The following is a 23,160-nucleotide window of genomic DNA, read 5'->3' on the forward strand; positions in this document are numbered from 1 at the left end:
ACTGATTGCAATGTGCTGGCAATATGTCTAATTTAGAAATTAGACAGCAATTGTTTACAAACCTTCACCAATCTGACTGAGAATGATTGAGGTCAGCGCCTATTTGAAGACAGGTAGCCTCCCACATAAGAGGCCTCCCACCTCGCGACCGAAAGTGGTCACCCAGGGGTTGAAGGTGTTGCACGCTCAGCCTCTGCGTGACCAGTTGGTCACTGCAGCTACTCACAATCTGTTACCAAATCCAAGAAAATTCAGTGCAGTCACTGAGCAACCACTAGTCACAAGGAGGTCATCTTCATATTTTAGCTATAGTGTGACTGTATAACCATAATGTACATGGGACAGAAAGAGGGGCTAATCACACATAACTTTCAACCACAGTTCACTGCAAACCTTCAAAAATATCACGATCACAGAGAAACAGATTGACAGATTTTAAAAATGTACAAATAAAGTCTCATTTGTTGTCACTCCAATCACTTGCATCAAAGTTGTGAATAGTTTTAAAAAAAAATAAAGAAATATTATTAGTCATAATTTACTTGGCAGTGATGGTCTGAGATAAAAAAAAAACCCAAAAAAAACAACACCTGCCATTTTTCTGTGGTTGCTAGTCTGTTACTGCTCACTGAATTTCACTGACACTCTACAGTCTCTCGTGGCCATGATGCAGCAGCTACCTTAATGATTCCTCTGATGTGCATCTTGGCGATCATCTCGGCGGTGTACAGAAACATGAGCAGTGTGTCCAGCGTGAATGTCACATATTGCAGCGGAGGGTAATGCTCGAACGTCTTTGGGGTGTTCATGCACACAGAGATGACACTGATGATGGCACAGGCTCGCAGCAGAGAGTGCACCCACTGATGGAAGGAAACAACAAAGGAAATAATTCCAAAAATGTGCCTTATTATCTTTCTGTATTCTTAATGTTGTCCTTAGCCGAGCCAGACACACGAGTGCACTCACTGGTTTATTTATCCAGAAAATGTCAGCACTGTCCGCGAGGGTCTCATCTGGCCCAAAGTCAGTCATGGGCTGGGCCTCGACCCGTGAGCTCTGTTTCCTCTTCAGCATGCTGGGGCTTGCTGTGCTATACAAAGAGTGGATCTGACACAGAGAGGGAGGCAGACCACACAATGACCAAAGATAAACAAGGAACAGGGGAATACTCTGGCTGCATCCAAGTCTGGGCAGTGGCACTACAACTTTTTCAAAACTTTAATCAAATCATTATAATATAAGAAATTAATTTAAGACATACTTTAAAAAGTGCAGGTGTAAGGCACTTGGCCTGCTAACAATCACTATAACCTCTTAAAAATGTACATAGTTAACCAATGCAGAAATCTAGTGTATTAAATAGTATTAAATGAGACGTGTATCAGGAGTGGCTTCTGAGTGTTTTTACATGTGGCATCAAAATTTCCTGCAATGTCTAGTCCGAAGAGTAAACTTCCCTGACTTGAATTGCCAGAGCAGAGGTTTGTTGCGTAAAACTGAATGCGTTGCATTGTTGAATGGCCACCGTGATACACAACGCAGCACACATGGAACACAGAACAAGTGTATTCACGTTGGAACAGCTCCAGTAACTTACCATTTGAAAAGATCACGCATGATCTTCCCTGTATCGAACACCAAAGTGCCAGTAAAATATGCTGTACATTGTCCGGAGGTGTGACCAAGTGTTACCTGTGCATGTCAGCATTTGTTTGTATCTTTGTGCGATTGTATGTATGCAGAAAAAAGAAAACTTTACAGGCCATTTTAACCTAAGAACACAAGAAAAAATGACACTCTGAATGGAGACAAAGCGCACATACCAAAGGGAAAAGTAAAGCTGAAATTGCTCCAGCACTGCACATAACATGCGATCAGGCATACCCTGTAAATAACACACAACAGTTAGTCAACATTATGGCTTATATGGTATACAGTACACTACCCACATCTACAGTACGCTCATAAAGACAGGAATGCCCACCACGTCTGACATCAAGGCATATATGCGACACACTCTGTGAGTGAGTGAGGTGTTGTGGAAGAAGAAGATGGGGTGGAAGAGGACCACGGGGACTCACTGTGAGGCTCCTCATTGGTGCGTTCATCCCCAGGTCACAGAGGGGTGGAGAAACCAACCAGAGAGACAGACTAGAGATGCAAAAAGGAGATTGTCCTAAAGGCCTTGAGGTCCTGCGGCAGCAATCAGTGAACGGTAGCAATCATAAGAGCAGTAAAAAGGGATAAGAAAACATTTTTATGTCATATTCAGCACATATTTTAAAAACACAATGTCAATTTTAGAGTAAGCCAGTTAAGCTGACTGAACAGAGATGAAAGGCGAAAGCATGTCTTGCACTTGTGTGTGTGTGCGCGCACACATGTATGTGTGCGTGTAAAACAGCTAACAGCATATGCAAATGCAACAACAGCTGCTGCCCCAAATGAACATTAACATTAATGACTTGATTACATTACATTTTGACTTGACCTTTGCTGACTGACATATGATGCAAAAAATATGTAAACATACTTTGACGGTTAAATAAAAATTGTAAAAAATTTCCTCTTTGAAACAGAACTCTAAGTTAGGATTGGAACGAAGGCAGAACAATGTAACGGTATCACATGCTTGTTTCCTTTTTATGCCCCCACCAAGAAAAGAAACTGTCCATCCATCCTACAAACCCCATGTAGTTAGAAGCAATTTCCCAGTGTAATTGCTACACTTAACATATGCAGATGGAGACGTGAGGAAGAGTGAAAACAAAATTACAGGGTCTAAGTGCTATTATGTGGGAGTATAGGTGGCAAAGACTGCAATTACTTTCCCATTTGGAGAAAGGACATGTTCCTCACAGGAAAAAATGTGATCTCTGGGCACATTAATTGTAACTGTGAGTATTTGTTTGAGTTTGCAAACTTTCTTTGTTGAACCTCTATTTTTGAGTGCATTTTGAGAGCAGCATCTTCTTTCAAGTCACAAGAAATACTTTTGTAGATGTGGGCATCCAGCTCATTTGTTCAATTCTTTATCTCTTAACCATAACCTACAATGATATTCAGGTATTCATAGCTGCTCTAGCACAAATCCCCTGTATGGTTGCTTATGAAAAAGTTTTTTAAGTTAGTGGCACTTTTCATACAGTGTCTAAGGATGAGAGCATAATAACACCGCAATAGCATTAACCTCTACTTTCATTTCCAGAGATAAGTTTTGTGTAGCATTTCATTTGAACATTTCAATTTGAATAAAATATCCAAAAAAATCACACAAATTTACACTTTTTTGCCTGTGTACACAACCACAGTGGACTTTAAATCAAACAATCCAGACATGATTGAAGTACAGACTTTCAGCTTTAATTCAAGATGTTTAGCAAAATAAATGCCTTAACTGTTCAGGAATTACAGACCTTTTTATACATACAATAACCCCACATTGTCAGAAGCTCTAAAGTGACTGGACAATTGACTGACAAACAGTTTCACGACCAGCTGAGGCCCATCCCCTTGTTATTCTCTGAAAAACTACTACTACAACATGAGGTCCAAAGAGTTATTGATATAAGTTAAAGAGACAGTCATTAAACTGAAAAAGCCAAACGAACCTATCGGAGAGCTATGCAGTAAACACATCACAAATGGCCAAATCAAAAAAGTGGTAGGATTTCCATGGTTAAGAAAAAGCCCTTCACAACATGAAGCAAAGTCACGGACACTCTTGAGGAGGTCATTATCAAAGTCTGCACTAGGGGTGGGCCAAATAGCCTCAAAACTGTATTACGATAGTTCAAAATTTGAACTACCTGAAAATTTGCAATCACAATATTTCTGATGATACAGAAAAAAAAACATGCTGAACAGTGTTTTATTGTCACTTGCAGCTTGGAGGAAGCTGCATTTATAAGTGTAAGTAAATGAAGGCCATTTCCCATCCTTGTTTTCAAATGAGCCACTGTTATTTTTTTTTACACCCTTCCTAATATGAAGTGTCAATTTAATGGAACAAGGTGTGAGCAGCAGAAGCATTATAGTGCAATAGTGACACACCATAAGTCAAATGTAAGCACAGAAGTATCATAGGCAGTGTTTTCCCCAGAAATTGTAAGTAAAAGAATAACTGCTTATGACTTTAGTTTAACAATAACTAAAGTAAGCCACCTAGCTCTTCAGTAGCTGCACAATATTATTACACAAAACTAAAAAATATTTTCTGCCTGGGTTGTTGTATTTTGCCATGGACCTCGAAAAGCCATGCTTTTCCACGGTTTCTGAGTTCCATCCTCTGTTTGCTCTTCCTGTCATATGAAGTGCAGCTAGCTAATTTTTGCAGCAATGACGGGTGGAGTTTCTTGTTTATATTGGGTCGCACATCACCAGCTGTTAGTACCTTCTTCTTTGTTGCCTAGTTGTAATCAATGGTTCGTTTTCGCTTAAGCTGTGTCTGGAACAATTTTCTTGCACATTTTGCAAAGCAATGTGTTTTTTTGGAGGTTGCTGAAGTAGCTCCACATTTAGATACTAAATCATTACCAGAGGTTGACACTTGGCTCTTGCTCTCAGACATGCCTGGCTCTGTCTCATTGTTGTGCACACTAGGGAATGTAAATGCAGTGATATCACTATATAGCATTTTTATGTCCTGTAAAAAATTATACCGGTATTATTGAAGACAAGACAACATAGACTACAATCAAGAGACACCTTCATAAAAGTAAAAATAAAGTGGGACTGGGCCACTAGTGTTTATTAATATTGTGACTGCTGACAGCAGTAGTAGGGTGAATTGTGAAGTGTACAGGGCTTTACTCTGAGCTCAGATTCACAGGGTTGAGCTTTTTAACCACCTCTGGTTAAAAAGCTCAACTTATCCATTTAAGCTTCCCATTGCAAATGGATAAAAGCATACCGCAGAAAGCAAACCATGAGTGTCACAAGGGAAAGAACTGGGATATTCATTAATTACCAAGTCAGTTATCTGTGCTCAGTCCTACAGGGCATATTTTTCACTTACTGACCGACAAAACTAAAAGTAGAGAGACCCACAAACAAGCAGCAAATGAAAGCAGCTGCAGCAGCCTTAGTAGAGCATCTTAACAGAGCGAATGCAGCAGTTGGTGTTGTCCATGGATTCTAGATTTCAGTCATTCATTAACTGAACAGGATTTTCATCCAAGTATTAAAAACAGTCCTGATATTTAAAATGATGTTAGTTTGTCCAATTAATTTTGAGCCTCTCAAATAGGGGCGTTTGTTTAAAACTGGCTGTAGTTCCCTAATGCAGTACTTTTGTGAAGTACCTCTTGAATTAAAGCTGAAAGTCACCTCAATCAAATCTTGATTATTGATTTTAAATCCACTTGGTGTAAAGAGGCAAAATTTCAAAAAATGTGTTACTGTACAAAAAATATATGGACCTAACTGTATACCAATTGCATAAAATGAGCTAAAGGTAGACTTTAAAAATACATTTTATGAAGGAGTTTAACAGTATTTAAACCTTTCATTTACTCACTGCATCAGTTTGTATTTTTTTTCTATTTCACAAAGCTCCCACAAGGGCAGCGATTACAGCCTTGATTAAATTAAACTAGAGCTATACCTTCAAATGAATTCCCCAAACAGTTCCAAACTAAGATTCTCACTACTTTGTCTTGCATACAAAGCCAAAGTGATCAGAAAAGCAAATTCAAAGGAATGCTGACAATTTAGGTCAAACCTTCACAACTATTCAGTGGTAGGCCAGTAGTGTGGGTATATTTAAAATGAGGCTGACAAAAGCTCAAAGTGGTGACAATGAAAAGTAAAGTGGTAAGCCATTACAGCAAAAACAAAGACCTAAAAGACACTCCAGTGCTTGACACATCTGAAACAGCTGGCTCTGCAGGATGATAAATGTGTAACTACTACTATGAGTGACCCACTTCACATTTCAAACTCGCATTCATCTTATTCAGAAATAGTGTATGCTGATACAGACGTTAAATATTGTGATTTTTGATGATGTCAACATTAAAAATCACATAGCACTTAGTATGTCACCTAATGACTGATTGTATTCAAATGCATTCCAAAGGGCTGCACAGATTAGCATCGGTAGCAGCCAACAGTTGTGTGACGTTGGGCTTTTTTGCAAATAAACTGACATTTTCCAATTTCAGTAGCTGGTGTTTATCTGCTTTGCCAGATCAAATCAATGGATAGATGTTGCAAGATAGTGCCGCGAAGACATGAAAGATTTTAAAACTGAACATTTACAGGGATTACAGCAAAATGAAAATGAACAAATTTATATTGGCCCAGTTGTTTAAACTAGTGGATCCCCAGGATGCCAATGTTCATATAATGTTTGTAGCATTTCTCCTTCGTTTTAAGGTTTCTTCTTGAAAACATAACTGCACAAACTGTGATGAGGTGCTTATATAACCTTGAAAATGTTCTAATTAATCGATGTCAGAGAACGAACACCTGGATCAAGTTTCCTGATTGGGAACCACGAGGGGCTCACGAGCAACTGTGAAATCCTAAAACCATTTCAGGAAAGCCACTGACAGGCTGCAGCATATGACCGACCCCACGTCGTGTAAAATGGCTGTCAAACCGCTGGATATCCATACTGTGACTGAAACCTGAATGAATGACGTCGGAAGAGCAAAGGTTACTATGGAAACGAATATGAGCAGCTGCTATAGGCGCAAAAACAAGCTAAATACAACAATATACATGAATATGTTCAAGCATAGGGCCTACATGAAGCTATATAATACGTAACAACCTGACCACGTGACAGTGTAGCAAATACACTGCAATGTTTCATGAGGGCCTACTCCGGAGGATGAGATTTTCCTCACTTCCTGGAGGACCAGTAAGCTAGCGCGCGGCAGCACCTAGCCTCAGACGCATCCTAAAAACACAACTGCTGAAAGTGACTCGCGACGGGTGGAGAAGCAGAGAAAAGAAACACGTTGAATCACTTACGAGAGGAAGGTTTCTTTTATCTGCCGCGTCCAGCGTTGTCCATGACATCAGCTGTTTTCCGGCTGTGTTGGGATCGTATGGAGAACGCGGGAGCGCGCAGGTAGCAATCACATCAACAGCACCAGTGCGTGCTGCGGAGGCGCGCAGCCGTTTCCGTGGTAACAGTTTAAGCTCGCCATCCTGCTCTATCACATCATACAAGTATATTTATTTGCATTAATGGTAATCGCTTGATACGCAGTTCATTTGATCAGACTATATTATTATTATTGTTGTTGTTGTTGTTGTTGTGAATAGTTGGCAAAGCTTGTCTATGAGACAGATTTGCTCAAAGACGGTAAAAAATGCAGAGACAGTTGTCTGAAGATAGGTCTGTCCTAACAATTAATTAAATTTAATGTGCATTTTACATTTAACAATGGATAACTATCAAATATACATAAACACATACATATAAATAAACAGTATAAGCAATATATCGTTACAAAGAGGGCAATTCTTGAAAGAATACAACCATTGGATGTGTGTTAAATCACAACTGTTCTTTTCATGTTATAGAAAGTAACGGACAAAAGTGAAAACTTGGATTTCTTACTAAATTTCTGTAATATATCAAGTGACCTGCCTTCACCTGATTTGATATTGCGTGGCTGGGTATATTGTCCAAACGTGGGTGTAGTTTCGGTCGTAGTAAATTCAGTAACTGAGGTGCAAATTGGTTTTAACCAAAATATCTTTTTGCCATTTAGTTGCTTGAAATCACCCAGAGGTGCTGCAGTATCTTTTAGAACCGGTTGATTATTTGCCATTGATGTGCATTGTTGTTAAATATAATCTTCTGAATTGCTCTAGTAGGGAAATTTAGCCTGCTAATCACCTCATTCTATTTCAGTATTTTAATGAGCCATGATAGTGTGATATTGACCTGAACCCCATCTGAGCAACCAATATATGTATCATGCGCTACATTTTGTTTTGGCATTGTACGAGCCATATTTAGTGGGGCATCTGGATTACATGCAGAGATTCAGGTGTCTTGTTGAGCCACTTAAAACTGACCTATGACTCATTCAAAGGATAAACCAGTGTTGTGTCTACGCATAATTTAACAGCACAACAGACAAACCTAGCAAATAACCCATTTTATGGGTTATTTGTATTTTTAGGCACTTTTTATTAGCAACCTGTCATAAAACACATAATTCATTCCAATTTATTTAGTCAAATTTGCTAAAAATGTCAACGATAACAGTTCAACAGGCATGATATAGTATTTTTGCACAAACAAGGCGAATTCCAAAGAGCTGTTAGCCCAACTTGTCAGTCCTAAAAACTATGTGCAGTAGTTCAACAGTATCTTAAGTGATATCCTTAAGAAATGGGAAAAAATCCAGCAAAGACACAAAACATGAGAAATCCATCTGACTCTTAAGTTGACCCATCTACTCTTTATCAATGAAATGGTCTCTGTGGAAGGACTGAAAATAATTAGCAACAGGTCTTATGGAGGGATGAATTCAAATTAAAACGTTTGGATCAAAATTGTTGTCAATATGTATGACGGAGGTTCAACAGTGTAAATCTGTAAAACACAGTGGTTTTATTATGGTTTGTGAGCGCATTTGCTGTCAGTGGTGTCAACATTGAACTGAATTATGAATGCAGAAAACTGTGGTCAGATTTTTATCCACCATACAGTATTATCTGGAAAGAGTCTGATTGACAAGGGCTTCATTTTTCAGTATGGCAATGATCACAAACTCCATGCCAATGTAGCAAAAGCATACCTGGATAGAAAAAACACACAATGGAACACTATGAGTATGGATTAGCCTCCCCAGAGTCTGAAACTCAACATTATTGAAGCAGTGTGGGATCATCTTGACAGAAAACAGAACAAAAGGCAGCCAACATCCACAGGAGAGCTTCAAGAAGCCTGGAGAACTATTCCCGAAGACTATTACAAGAAAGCTTGTCTAAGAAAGTTCAGGCTATGTTGAAGAATAAAGATAGTCATACCAAATATTGACTTTGCAGCTCGTTAGAACTGTATAAATTCTGTTTGTGCTTTATGTACTGTATTTCGACTTATGTTTACATATGTTTCAATAAATCACTGCACCTATATCCAATGTTCCTAATGAGAGGTGGCTCAAAACTGTTATGCAGTACCCTAAGTACTTCTCTGTTATGCTACTTTCTGTTTCTAATCTACTGTTATTTTGTACAAAACATTGAACATCGTGCACTATACCATTTATTTAAGGCATTAATTCCTATTTTAGAGGTAAATAACATTATTATAGATAAAGCTACCATGCAATAAAACTGCAACAGCTGCCACATTAAAGTGATTTGATTATCAAAGTATCAATTATTATGATAAAATGTGAACAGTTTTTCTTTTCTTTTTGTCCAGTTTGCAAGATAATTATCCAACACAAAGTTGTTTTCAACAGTTTTCATGTCATAGATCTGAAATGCAGAACATCACTCCATCTCCTGTAAACATAACCAAGATATCTTTTTGGTTTCTGTATGAATTTTACAAAGAAAAATTCTCAAATTTATAAAAACAAAAAACCCAAAATGGAACCATGAAAACAATTCACCATATACAGGAATATACCTGTTTGCCAGAGCAGAGGTTTGCTTTGCTTTTAAATAATTATTCTTATCATCATTATTTAATATTATCCCTGCTAAGTCAACTCACTATAGCCATGATTTACTCTTATTTCTTGTATTTGTGCAAACATCAGAAATGTGGCTCACACTTAGTCAATATTCAACCCGCTGCTCCTTTTCTCCTCCACTTCCTTCAACCTAAAGGAACATGATGCTAGAGGACAAGCTGTGCAGCTACTGACAAAGATCACAGCATTTTGTGTGTGTTCATATATATGTGTTTTTGTGTTTGCCACAAAAGACTTATTGGTTTTGTGAACTACTGATTTGAATTCATAATGTGGGAATAAGAGCAAGACATTCATCTTCAAGCAGTTTCTCTGAACAATTCCTCGGCTTCTTTTACGACAAATGGATACGCTCTAAATATTGGGGCGGGGGCTTGCCTCCTTTGACTCTGGATCTTATTTATTATTAAAACACCAAAAGAAAACTTAGAAATAAAAACACTGCAACGTAGAGAGATCATCTGGAAAAGGAAAGGGGAAAGATTGAAACAAAAAAAAAATTAGAGAAGCCGTCTGCTTCTAATTACTTCTCAAACTGGTGACTTAGCTTTTCACTTTGGCAGGTTTCCCTACTTTAGCTCCTGCCCAGTACTGTGTCTGAGAGTCAAGACTAATCAAAGGCACTTGTATGTGGAGGACTGTTGGCCTCTGAAGGAACCGAGCCAGTTCAGGCCAGCCTGCTGCGTTTTCTCTCCTTTACTCCTTTTCTTTTCCCTCTCCCTCTCCCTTCTCTTCCTGTCTGTTTCAGGAGTGAAGGATTGGGGCATTCCTTCAAGCTACTTTACTTCAGCTTTCTGTGGGATTTAAACATGCACACTGAGGTTTTGGTACAGTCCATGTTAGTGCCGTTCTTTCTGATCCTTCTCTCTTTCATTGAGGACTCTTTGTTGCAGTCGGTGAGGTGAGTTTCCACACAGCTTTGGGGTTGTTTTTTTTTGTTGTTTTTCTTGTTTATTTTAGGATAGTTTGGAGAGCAAGATGGAAAAGGGAGGTGCAGACTTGCTGACAAAGGCGACACTTAAAGAGTGCAATGTGGGAAAGTTTAGGAAAGTCTATTCCTATAGTTTACTCTTGTTTCCTGTGCAGTTTTCTTTATGCCACTTTACTTGCTATCATAATGCTGCGTGTGTCTCGGATTCTGTCGTCTAACATTGGATGCAAACTTTTTTTCTGTTTTGTTTTACTTTCTTTTTGTACAGTTCAGCTTTACGTTCTTTTGCAGTTGAGCTTATTGTGAGGAAAAAAAATCTCCAGTTTAAAAGGATTTGCTGTGGGATCAGTTTATAGCAACAAGCAAAATCAAAATAAGGAGGAAAAGCCCATATTATGCAACAGAAAAGGGTAATTGCAATGAATATTATTTTGTATCAGAGCTTTTACTTGTTTTTGCCGAAACAACGAGCATTCAAGTTTAAACCTCGAATACAAACTGTAAATGGAAACAAAAGGACATCAAGTCAGTCACTGAAACTGGATACAGTAACGAATATAAGACTCGTTTCTGTTTACCTTGCTACTCTGAAGTCGAGCCCTGGTTAGCAGAACTGTAAATATTTAACGATGACATAAAGTTGTGGGTGTTTACTCTTTAGCAGGTGCACCGTGCCTCTGTAGTGATTACACTGCATATGTAGTGTACAGGGGATATTTAATGAACAGCTGCAGGTAACCCACACATGCATTACAGAAAGCAACAGCTACTGGGAATCTAGGTAGTTGCAATATTTTCTTCAGTTTTTCCAATGTACATTTGAATAATTTGTGTTTTATTTGTTTGCCAGTTATGTCATCATATTGACCTAGCAGTGTTAAAAAAAAGTGTAAAAATGCTAAGCAACGAAGTTATGCCTTGTAACCTCAATTCTGTAAGCACAGCCAAGGAGTGCTATGCAATATCCATATTATGCTCAGCCCACACAGCATCCTCAGAGCACATGGATTAAGGTTGTAGAGCTCCACCTGTAGTCATAAAACTATGGTAACGCTATATCAGCTTTATTTTTTAATCCACACCTTTCTCTCTAAAAGGCCTTTAAGAGGAGCCCCTGTGGAACAACAAGTCACATGATGCCCATGGGGCTCATAGGCTTTTTTTTCCATACTCGATGATGCAAAAAATGTTTCCTAATATGACTCAAATGTAATAAAACCAAGCCATGGGACTGAAAATACATCTTTGAAGATAGTCTAGAAACGGGAAATGGACTGGGTACTGACTTCTCAGATATTTTGTGCTATTATTAAAAGCTTTAAAAGTTTAAAAAGCTAAACAGTGTAGTGCAATGTACTACCACCTTTTTTTAAAAAAAACAAAACAAAACAAAAATATGAATCAGCTGCTGCTGCTGCTGCTTAGAGAGAAGCTACATCTCATGGATTACTTGCTATCTGACAGACAGGACATAGTATGTGAGATTGGGCAGTGCTCTTTCTGATTTGGTGATCTGGTGATGTACATTCCTGTTCACCCTGTATACCTTTGTATGAGCCCTGATCATGCTATCTACAGAAATACTGAGATGATTCGGCAATGGTTGGCTGTATTAGTGATGGGCAGGACCAAGAGTACAGAGTACTAGTGGGTGATTTTTTTTATTATCTTTTTTTTGAGTGGTCTGGGGGAAAATGTATGCTTCAGAATGTGAATAAGACCTGAGATATGGTGATTGACTTCAGAAGGAGGAGGATGGCTACAGACCTGTATTTATATAAAGGATCAGTACAAGTTGTGAACAGGCTGAATAGGAAGATCAACGCTGAGGATTCATACAAGAAGAAACAGGCTCTATTTACTATTTACTTTCAGTGTTTGCAGCTAAATGATTTTCTATCACTCAGTTGTAGTAAGTGCAGTTTACCTTGCTGTGGTCTGCTGGGGAAGCACCATCAAAGCCGGTGACACCAACAGACTGAATAAAGTGTTTTTGAAGACTGTGTCTTTGATTAGCTGCAAACTGGACACCTCTGACACAGTGGTGGAGAGGAAGTCTCTCAACAAACTGTTATCTATGATGGATAATCCTGAGTTGGGAGCATAACATTGTCTGAAATTTCTTGGTATGCTGAAGCATTAAGCATTCCTTTCACTGGAATTAAGGGGCTGAGCCCAACTTCTGAAAAACAATCCTACACCATAATCCCCCCCCTTCACCAAACTTCACCCTTGGCTTAGTGCAGTTAGACAAGTACAGTTCTCCTGGCAACTGCCAAACCCAGACTCATCCAGTGGATTGCCAGATGGAGAAGTGTGAGTCGTCGCTCTAGAAAACACGGTTGTAGAGTCCAGTTGTGGCATGCTTTCCACCACTAGTTTGGGCACTTTGCATTGTGCTTAGTGATGTAAGGCTTGGATGCAGCTGCTCAGCCATGGAAACCTTGGCATCCCATGACCGAGCGCTGTGAGTTTACATGGCCTACTGCTTTGTGGGTGAATAGCTGTCGCTTCCACTTTGTTATAATACCACTAACTGTGGAATATTTAGTAGTGGGGAAATTTCACAACTCAACTAGTTGCACAGATGCTATCCTATCACAGTACCACTCTGAAATTCACTGAGCTCCTGAGAGTGACGCATTCTTTCACAAATGTTTGTAGAAGCAGTCCTCATACTTAGGTACTTGATTTCATACACCTGTGGCCATGAAAGTGATTAAACACCAAAATTCAATGATGTGGATGGGTGAGTGAATACTTCTGGCAAGGTTTTGGTGCTCAGAGCAATTTGCCCAATTTCTTTGAAGAAGTGGTAAGAAGTGATGGCCAGTCCAATGTCTTTCTTCAGTCAGTTAATTAAAACTGTACATTTTGCAGTTTTTATTTTCTTGGATAGCCAAGAAAGTTACTACTGTCCCCTGGAGACATAGTAACAAGGAGAAAAAAACCAGTTAAACAAAACCCAAGTGTTAAAACCAAGGAAAGTTCAAAATTCTAATGTGAAGCAAGTTAGACTCTCTTCACCAAGCATTAATTTTATGAATTGGAATGTTATTTTACTATTTTGTGGAATTCTGGTTGTATTTTTGGGAGGTACTCTACAGAACAAAAGCCAGGCATTAACCAGATCTATCACTGATCAGCTGAATTGGACAGAGTAACACAATCCAAAAAGGTCATTTGAATGTCATGCTGCCGTAAAATAAATAAAAAAAATGAATAAATGCAATCAGATACATTTCAGTTCATTGCATCGTGTGGCTGAGCTCTGTGATCAGGCTTAAAAGGGCCATTACTGATTAAAGTCTGTGTGAAATGGGGCCTGTATAACCGCCCCGTGACACTCAGGACAATCACATTCTGTATTTAATTTTAATAGGAGTGTCAAGAACACTTGAGCTGTTGATTTTTGGAAATGTGTCCAGTTTTCAAACGCGGACATCTGGCCAATATCAAGAGAGGGCAGGGATTTAAAAAAGAATGCCAGACGGCATCCAAATGAAACAAATCTCACTCAGAAACGCTTTAGGGTAAAACTCAGAAAACAGCTCCTAGAGTGTGTTAAATGAAAAGTGCATTTGTGTCTGTACGATTGGGTTTATTTGAATTTATTAGCTGTGCATGTGGTCGTGTGTGTGTTTCCAAGGCGTTTGTTATTACTCAATAAAGACTCAAATATATGGGCTGTGTGTTACATTCTTCCCACTTTTGTTTTCTTAGACTTCTTTCTTCCAAGCCATTGCACCGAAAGCTACATGTGTTAAGTCCTACCGTACATACCAAATATCTTGAATAGGTCTCTTTATATGTTTAAAGAGAGACACTGATGCATGACTGAGGAAATATGTCTTTTCGATTTGGATTTGCAACAAAAACAGGTGTGAACACACTTAAACTTTAACCTCATAATAAAAGTTGTGGAAACTCTGATCTTTCTTTTTCCCAGTCAGGTGGGTGGTGTTTGCAAGCTGTCCACAGAGTCATCTTTGCGCCGCTGCCGGACGCCTGATGGTAAGATCTGCAGCGGAAGGGGAAAATGTAACTGCGGCATTTGCATCTGCGAGGCCATAGAACCCGGGAAGTTCTTCGGTCCGCGCTGCGAGTGCCACGACTGGGTCTGTGCTACATATAATGGGAAAACCTGCAACGGTGCGTATGATCCTGTCCTCATTCCTAAGGTCTCAAATGTTGCTATTTTGCCAAAACTACTGGCATCTCAGAGACAGGCACAGGCACAGGATCTCTTTTGGCACATGTTTCAGTGCACTATTTGATACAGCAATAGTGAAACTTGTCTCAGTTACTTGTCACTATTAGACACTTAGATGGGAAGATTTGGAGTCACATTTTAACACACACTACATTTACTGATACCTAACACAGTTATATGGGTTTCTATTACAGTAAAAAGTCTGGGTTTTTTTTTCACATGATCTGAATTCTAGGGACATGCTGCACATATTTTACCTCTTAGATATGGTTGTTAGTGATGGTTCAGTAAGCGATGCAGCAGAACTCTTCACTGTGGGCTTACATCAGAGGAGTTTGGCAGATAAACTGTGCACCTGAAGTGCAGTGTTTGCTCCAGCCAGGTGCAGGAAGAATGGAAACCTTAATCATCAATATGTCTTTCATATTATTTTTGGCTTTAATAGGCATTAATATTCATTTGATATGAATTTTGTAATTCAGACTTGGAATGGTTTTAGGGTATTTTTGTTTCACCTGTATTTCAGAGTCAGAAGGGTGCAATATTGTGTAATTGACAGCCCACATTGTCTTGGCAGTACTTCAAAGGGTTTCGCGGTAATAGGCAGCTGGTTGGTTCTCCAATGTTACCAAGGCATTAGCTTTTGTTGGAAGGAACGGCTTTGAACTTACCCTGCTGCTTGAAATTTTATAAGTTCACAGAAAGAACACTTTAGAGTGCACCTGTACTCAAGAGCAAGTTGAATCATGGTTGGTGAATAGTTTAAGTCATAAAGGCGTAGATATATCAGAAAATATAAAACTGCTATGATTTTACACAGTTGCCTGTTTATTAGCTAAATGTAACTAAAACTGATGCAGTCTGATGTAACATACTATAACAGTGACCAGTGTTACTATTTTTTTGTAACTTTGTGACTAGTTGATGGTCATCTTTTATTAGCACTAATACAGGCAACAACAACTGTAATTAAATATATGTAATAATAGATTATATCCTATTCGGGGCATTGTTTTGAATTCATTGGCTGAACTGCTCAGAGCAGTTGTTTTGTAGTAGACCCGTGTTGTGTTTAAAGTTTGTTGTGCTCTGTACAATTGTATTACTTTAGGTTTATAATATCTGGTTTCAAACAAACCAAGCTGATTTGATTCTCACAATGTTAAACTATATCACAGGGCTATTGTACTGGCCTACATTAGCTGTGAACAAATGTACAAAATAACAGGCAAACATTTTAGGCAATATGTTTACGTAAACTCAGTTTGCAATCTGTTATTTGCATTTATCATATGTGGTACTTTGGGGGGTATGAGAAATGCTGGCTCCTCTATGGCAATGGAGGGAAAAACAGTTCTCATCTTTTTTTGTGGATTGTCCTCTTTGGCCACTGTTCTATGAATGTCAAGGTTTAATGGAGATATGTGTGCATGCAGACCAGTTCTAAAGAAGATATATATCCGTGTGTGGGGGTGTGCTTGCGTGTGAGGGGCAGAGTGATTTATTTGTGTAGACAAATTGGCTGCTGTGAGGAGCTCATTATGGTTCAGCAGTCTGGAGCAAGGCCCTGCTTCAGTCTGATAATGGGGTTTCACTCACTAGTACACAGACTGCCAATGGAACCTAAATGCATCAAGAGAAGGATGGATTTTCACACCCGGACAGACAGACAGACACACACACACAGACACATGCACACACATGCACATGCATCATCAGGCTCAGTCTCATATTGTAACACACACAGCTAGCCATACGCTCACAAAATCATTTGCCCATGGAGCAGGTCATAGAAAACACATTTAAAGCACACTGAGAAGAAGATTTGCCCCAAAAGCACCCACCTAACCTCTCTACCCACAACGGCCCATGCAGCATGGGCCTGTTGTCAAAGACTGGTCCCCAAGTTCTATCTGCAGCGCTGTTATCTGCCTTTCACAACCACCCATTGATAAGATCCAAATAGATTTTTCTCCAAAGGGATAAAGTGTATCCTTTTTTTCTTTTCCAAAACCATAAGCTTTGCTGGCACCTAGATGTTATTTTAGCTTGGACCTGGTTCAATTTCCCTCAGTCATAGCAACAAGTCAAGCCGGATGGTGGTTATGGGGATACATTTAGGCATGATAGTGATATATTTAAATTCTTGGTTGAAATATTGTACACTGATTTGTTATGACATGCCTAGGAGTTATAATATCATGTTCATTTTTTGGAGCCTCACATGGAAAATATTATGTTTTCAACACAGGTTTAAAATGAGATCCCGATCCCTTTTTGGGTTGCTTTTCATAACCTTTGTTGTATTAGTTTCTTTTGATTGACATATAAGCCAACTTAGCATGAAGATTTATATTTAAATATAATATGCCTGCCTGTGTAGCCTATTTGTAATATACCCAAAAGTGTCAAAGTTATTTTCACCCAGTGCGTACTGATGTTATACTTACAAAATAAAATGTCCAAGATCATTTTACACAGATAGGAATTAAATCATTGCTCTCTATGTATACTTTACTGTCAGTATAAAAGTATAATTATTGTCTTAATTGCCTTAATTATGTCTTGGTCCTGAGTTTTCAAACCCAGGGTTTTGAGTTTTGGTTTTCTTTTTTATTTATTTTGGGGGGTTTTGTGAATTCTTACTTTATATTCTTTGACTTATGCGTCATTGTTCTTATACTTTCAGTTTGGTTCTTTCTTTCTTTCTTTCTTTCTTTCTTTCTTTCTTTCTTTATATATATCTAAAAAGATGTACAAATGTCTTATCAGTTTCAAAATTGCTTCAAAATTATACGTGTGAAACCTGCTTCTTCCATGACAGGATTATATTGTGTGCAAGATTTTTATTTTTATTTTATTACAGTGTGATTTAAATAAGCCAATTTCATGATATGCCATATCACTTAAACCAGGGACGAAAATTAGCTGTCCTGTTGCATATTACTATTGTATACAAAATATTATCATATGTACAAATGTCATACATTCTACCAAAATATAAAAGGTGTTTGTTTTAACAGACAAAAAATAAATAAATCTGATAACACTGGAGCTTTTGCTGAATAACAGTTGAATTTGTAGCTAGAAGTCCAATAAAACATTGATGCTGTCATGTGTTTTTCCTCCCACAGACATCCCATCCTATTTTATAGTAGAGCAAGGACGATGATCTGGAATAACATCTGTTCACCAACTGTTCAAAAACGTGTTATTTCACTCAGCTGTTTGTTTTTCAACTGTGCTTAAATTTTCCTGCTCTGACTCCATGTCCTCATTTTAAAATAAGCTGCAGTACATGAAAACGTGACCTTTGATAAGTTCCAAAAGTGCTAACTCTGATTTGTCTGGCTCGAGCGTTTATGTTTATTTGCAGGATATGTAATAACACTCTTGTTATAAGAAACAAAGGTCAACGTGGCAAAGCTTCCATAATCTTTTTCACATACTTTTGTCTTTTTCTCCTCTGTTGATGACTCACTTGAAAACTTTGTGTCCCTAGCTTTCTGGCTTTCACACTTTCTTTCCATGTCTGTGCTGATCTGAGAAGGGGAGGCATAAGTCGAATGTTGGATTTGATTTCAACATTAAGTCTTTTAAACATAGTGGTTTTGATAATAGTTTGTAGTCTGCACAGGGGCATTCTTCCAATAGGACATGCCTAAAACACCTCATGTGTCCCTTTTGATGTGGAAAATATTGGTTCTACACTGCGCATGTCCTAAATAACTAAGGCTACGTTCACACTGTAGGTCTTAATGCTCAATTCCGATTTTTTTATCAAATCCAATTTTTTTTGTCTGGTTGTTCACACTACAAATAAAATGTGACAGCAAACGCGCTCTAGTGTGAACGGTTCACGGGCCTCAAAGCGGCCCACGTGCGCAAAAGAAGACGTCACACACAACGTGCTCTGTTTATGGAAGTAAAAATGGCGGCTACAGAGCTAGTAGGTGTTGTTGCAGCGGTCTATCAATTTCTGCACAGTCGTAACCGACAGAATTTTGACAAATTAATTAGAGAAAGAAGGACACTGAGAAAAAAGAGAGCCCGTGCTTTAACAATGGCCTTGTTTGGAGCAGTGGCTGCTACCTCTGTGCAGAGGTATAAATGGATGCTTTCTCGTTTGTCTTCTCAGGCGCTGATAATTGGCGTCTGTCTTGTGTCAGTGACATAAAAGACGGATTTAATGCGACATGACCATTCAAACAGCAGTCGCATTCTAAAACATCAGATACGTATCGGATTTAGTACCACATACGAAAGTGACCTAGGTTGGATTTGAAAATATCGGATTTGTGCTGTTCAACCTGTCATACCATGATCGGATATGGGTCGGATAGGGTCAAAAAAGTCGGATTTGTGAACGTAGCCTAAGTTTCTCAACCTATCTCAAAGGGAGCGCCGAGCCATCCTTTCGAGGAGGCTCACATGCTGGAGATCTTTCCAGGAGAACCACATCCATGGCGAAGAGAAGTGATCCTGAGGCCACCAAAGCAGAAACCCTCCACCACTTCCTTCCAGTCACATTCCTCTAGGTGTCGTTATTGCCCATGTGAGCATTGAAGTACCCCACCAGGACAATTGAATCCCCAGAGGCACCTTCAAGCACTCCACCCAGAGACTCCAATAAGACTGGGAACACTGAACTGTTGTTTTGCACATAAGCACAAACAACAGTCAGAACCCATTTCCCAACCCAAACGTGCAAGGAAGCAACATTTTCGTTCACTTGGGAAAAGTCTAAAGTGCAGTACAGGTACAGAACTGGGAGGATACAAGTATACCTCATTAAGTCTGCTGCTTATAATCAAGTGCAGCTCTGGAGCGATATAGAGTCTAGCCGCACAACAGGAAACTGGTTTCAGAACCAAAGCTTTTTGTTGAGGCGAGTACAACTATATCACGCTGGTACTTCTCAACCTCAAACACTAGCTCAGGCTGCTTTTCCATAAGAGAATTGACATTCTATGTTACCAAAGCCAGATTTGTCGGGTTGACAGGACTTCTGCCCAAAACACTTTCCCATTCACAAAGTACAAACCCCTTACAGACCCTCCAGATGAGGGTTGACCCATGTTTTGCTTTTGGGCTAAGACCCAGCCACAAGGAGCTCTACTATGCACAGGGTGGGGCCCCAGTGACCCTATCCTAAGCAGGGTAGCCATATCCCATGATTTATCCCTCATCATACATTTTTCCCCCTGAATCTCTCTTAGTCTGGACTCAGGATCAATTTGCCTTGGGAGTCCCAATGGGGAAATGGCCCTGATAACATAGTTCCCATGCAAATCCCTCCGCTATAATAAAGTAGTGATTCGTGGAGAGGTCCATGGGGAGATTGCCATTACAAATAAAAGTAATCTAATAGGTGTTTAGTTCCTTAGATAGCGCAAATAGAGCATTTGGCATGCTCTGGTCATAGCTGAGAAATTTTTGCATTAACAGAACAGGCAGTGGCAGGGAAATAATGGCAAATTAAGAGACAGCTGCTCATTCTTTGTTTAAAGGTGTGACAAATTAGCTGCTAGATGCAGGTGCAAGCTGTGTTAAACTGTAACACCTATGTAAAGTAAGAAAAACCTGGACCTGAAGCAATATTTTCTGTTGAACAGAATGAGTTTGCGCTTTATACCTTTGGAGAAGAAATTACAGCATATGACAGGATATGTAAATAACACATAAGCTCTTTAGTAAACATTTTAGAACCATGAATTCAGGACCAATTGATGCAAATCCTCCCTCAATTTTGTAAATTTTTTTTCACTTGTTTGATCAGATATACAGGGTGGACAATGGTGTTAGTGTTATCCCAGAGGAAAAAAAGGAGAAAGAAAATGGAGGTGGGGGTACAAATCATAAAAATGTTGCTTTATTGTTTCCTTGTTAATTGAAATGTTAAATAGCAGATTGAGAGTTTTGGAGTTATAGAAGCATGTTTAACATGGTTTGAACATGTGCAGAGGATGAATAGCGGATATGTTGGACAAAGAATGTTGAAGCTGAGGCTCCCAGGCATGAGGAAGGTAAACCTCAGAGAAGGTTCATGGATATAGTTAAGGAGGACATGCAGAGGATTGGAGTGACAGAAGAGGAACAGGATGAGATGAAGTAAATGATCCACTGCTGTGACCCTTAAAAGGAGCAGCTAAAAGAAGAAGAAGGAGATGAAATGTTAAGTAGTGTTAAACTATTACATCAGGACTGAACCTACTGCAGCTTAATTAAAGCATAATGACTCATTTATTTGGATTTGTCATCATCAAATATTCTTGATTCAAGCGGACTTACTGCAACAACAGACAAAACAATTACTCATACACCTCTGGCAACAACTACCAGCCACTAATGTGGACTAAGGCAGAGAGCCAAATACATCTGCAGTCAGATCAATTTATAACTTTGTGACTCTGGCAGACTTTATCATATGTGTGTCATTCTCACCCTATTTCAAAGGAGCCGAAATTCAGAGGTGTAAGCATAAGATTAAAAGCCTGTTTCCCCCAGTGGATGTCAAAACACATTTTGACTCCCCACCTTTCCCTTTTCTTCCTTTCACTGTCTCTCAGGCCTTGGATTTTAAAAGCCTCTGTTCTTTCACTCTGCACTGCGCCCTTTTGCCCCCTATCAGAGCCAGAGAATATCCCACCCAAGGAGTTTTAATGTCAGCGCCACATATGGTATCAGTTTAGACAGTACTGCTCCAAATCACACACCTTTAGATAAACTTTCACTGTCAGTATCACATAAGCTTGTGTGTCTTCCAATACAGGCACATTTCAGGGAGCAGTATAAACTGTAATACTAGTTGCTTAAGCCCAACTGAACAATCTGATGCTACCTAGGTTTAAAAAAAATTAACTTCAAATCTGTCTCTGATGCTGTGACTTTTGGATGGTAGGGTGAGTATTTGGCATAAATAACATGAAAACATGAATCCAACCTGCCTTGAATCAGCATTTCAAGCTGCTCGTGGTGTGTTGGTGTGGGGGATAATTCCTTGATAGAGGTACCAAATCAACACCATGGCTTATTTGAACATTGTTGCTGACCATAACAATCCCTGTATGAGTTTACTCATCATCTCAGACTGGTTTCTTGAACACTACAATGAGTCCACTGTACTTAAAAGGCCTCTGCGGTCATCAGATTTCCAATCCAATGGAGCACCTTTAGCATTTGGTGAACTGGGAGATTTGTATCATGGAAACAATCTAAAACAACTATGTGATGCTATCACGTCAATACCAAATCTCTCAGAAATGTTTCGAGCACATTGTCGTGAAGGTAAAAGGGGTTTCAAAGTCGTCTTAGCAAGGTGTGCCTAATAAAGTTATTAGGTTCAATACAATATTTCTGTTGATTTCCCAGAGAAAGAGAAAAAACAAAACAACGGGCTAGAGTGAATCGCAGTCCTTAGAGTCCATTAAATTGTTCATCCCTGTATTTTTTTTCCTAGTACATATTTTGATGCGCTTTCACTAAGATATTCTAAGCTTTGCTGGGCACTGTGCCTGTGTTGTGAGTCACCTAATGATTCCAATGTGGGCTGCAGGAAGAAAAAGCCACTTAAGTCTGTCCAAGTTTCCTAGTAAAAGTCAGTTATGATTGGGACCCATTAAGATTCCCAGCACTTCATGCTGTCAGAACAAGTGTTTTTCTCGGTTGCTGTGATCCTGCTTACATTGGGTTTTCAAAAATTCTTTAACAAAGGTATTATGAAGTTGGCAATATCTTCAATGAATGATCAGGTTGGGTAGTGTAAAAGGATGAAAGCAGCAGTTCCTTGCTCCGAGTACTGCACACACACATAATTAGTTATTACCTGAGACAGGTGTCTCCTGGAACTTTTCCACAAAACACAAGCTGACGTGCTGTCGTTTCATGCGCCACAGGCCACAGGGAGAGAAAAGCAAGGTGGAATAATTACTCAGTGAAATCACTAGCATGTAATGAAGAACACAATACAAACAAAGGATGTGAGGAAATGCTAATCGGAGAAAGAAAAACATGTATGTAAAAAATGAAACCAGAGAAAGTCAATTCTTGCATGTAATGTTTGGCTAGGATTACAGTTTTGCGTATAATTGAAGCTGCATGAAAAACTCAGAATAGCCTCAAGACTGTCTAACTTGTAAATGATCTGTTTTCTACTAATCTAACTTGAAATACTTGAAAAAAAGCAGACTTATCATTATGCATGAACAAGTTAAATCCTAAATCTGAAATGAGCTTGCTGCATGAGTCACCATCCTGTCCTCATCAGCAATTAATTGTGCCAGCACTATATCACCTGTTATTACTGCCATTGATGGTGGAAGAGGTGCACCCACACT

General features: G+C 39.1%; 2 protein-coding genes across 5 annotated transcripts in view; one reads left to right on the forward strand and one right to left on the reverse strand.

Annotated features, from left to right (window-relative positions):
• The window catches only part of nalcn (sodium leak channel, non-selective), a 68,367-nt gene extending 61,272 nt beyond the window's left edge, over positions 1-7,095 (reverse strand). For 3 of the 4 annotated variants that reach the window (XM_063497373.1, XM_063497372.1, XM_063497370.1), the window contains exons 1-5: positions 6,985-7,095; positions 2,085-2,196; positions 1,827-1,888; positions 970-1,110; positions 681-863 (exon numbers count right to left, since the gene is read on the reverse strand). In XM_063497373.1, the coding sequence (XP_063353443.1) occupies positions 681-863; positions 970-1,110; positions 1,827-1,868 (366 nt within the window). In that variant the 5' untranslated portion in view covers positions 1,869-1,888; positions 2,085-2,196; positions 6,985-7,095. Of the gene's footprint in view, positions 1-680; positions 864-969; positions 1,111-1,826; positions 1,889-1,987; positions 2,039-2,084; positions 2,197-6,984 lie in introns of those variants that run through there. The other variant, XM_063497371.1, reaches the window with a different exon arrangement.
• A 3,208-nt stretch (positions 7,096-10,303) lies between these two features.
• The window catches only part of itgbl1 (integrin, beta-like 1), a 49,171-nt gene continuing 36,314 nt past the window's right edge, over positions 10,304-23,160 (forward strand). The window contains exons 1-2 of the mRNA XM_063497214.1: positions 10,304-10,581; positions 14,561-14,763. Coding sequence (XP_063353284.1) covers positions 10,490-10,581; positions 14,561-14,763 — 295 coding nt within the window. The 5' untranslated portion in view covers positions 10,304-10,489. The remainder of the gene's footprint in view (positions 10,582-14,560; positions 14,764-23,160) is intronic.

Source organism: Pelmatolapia mariae, linkage group LG16_19, assembly GCF_036321145.2.
Source record: "Pelmatolapia mariae isolate MD_Pm_ZW linkage group LG16_19, Pm_UMD_F_2, whole genome shotgun sequence".
Taxonomy (NCBI): domain Eukaryota; kingdom Metazoa; phylum Chordata; class Actinopteri; order Cichliformes; family Cichlidae; genus Pelmatolapia; species Pelmatolapia mariae.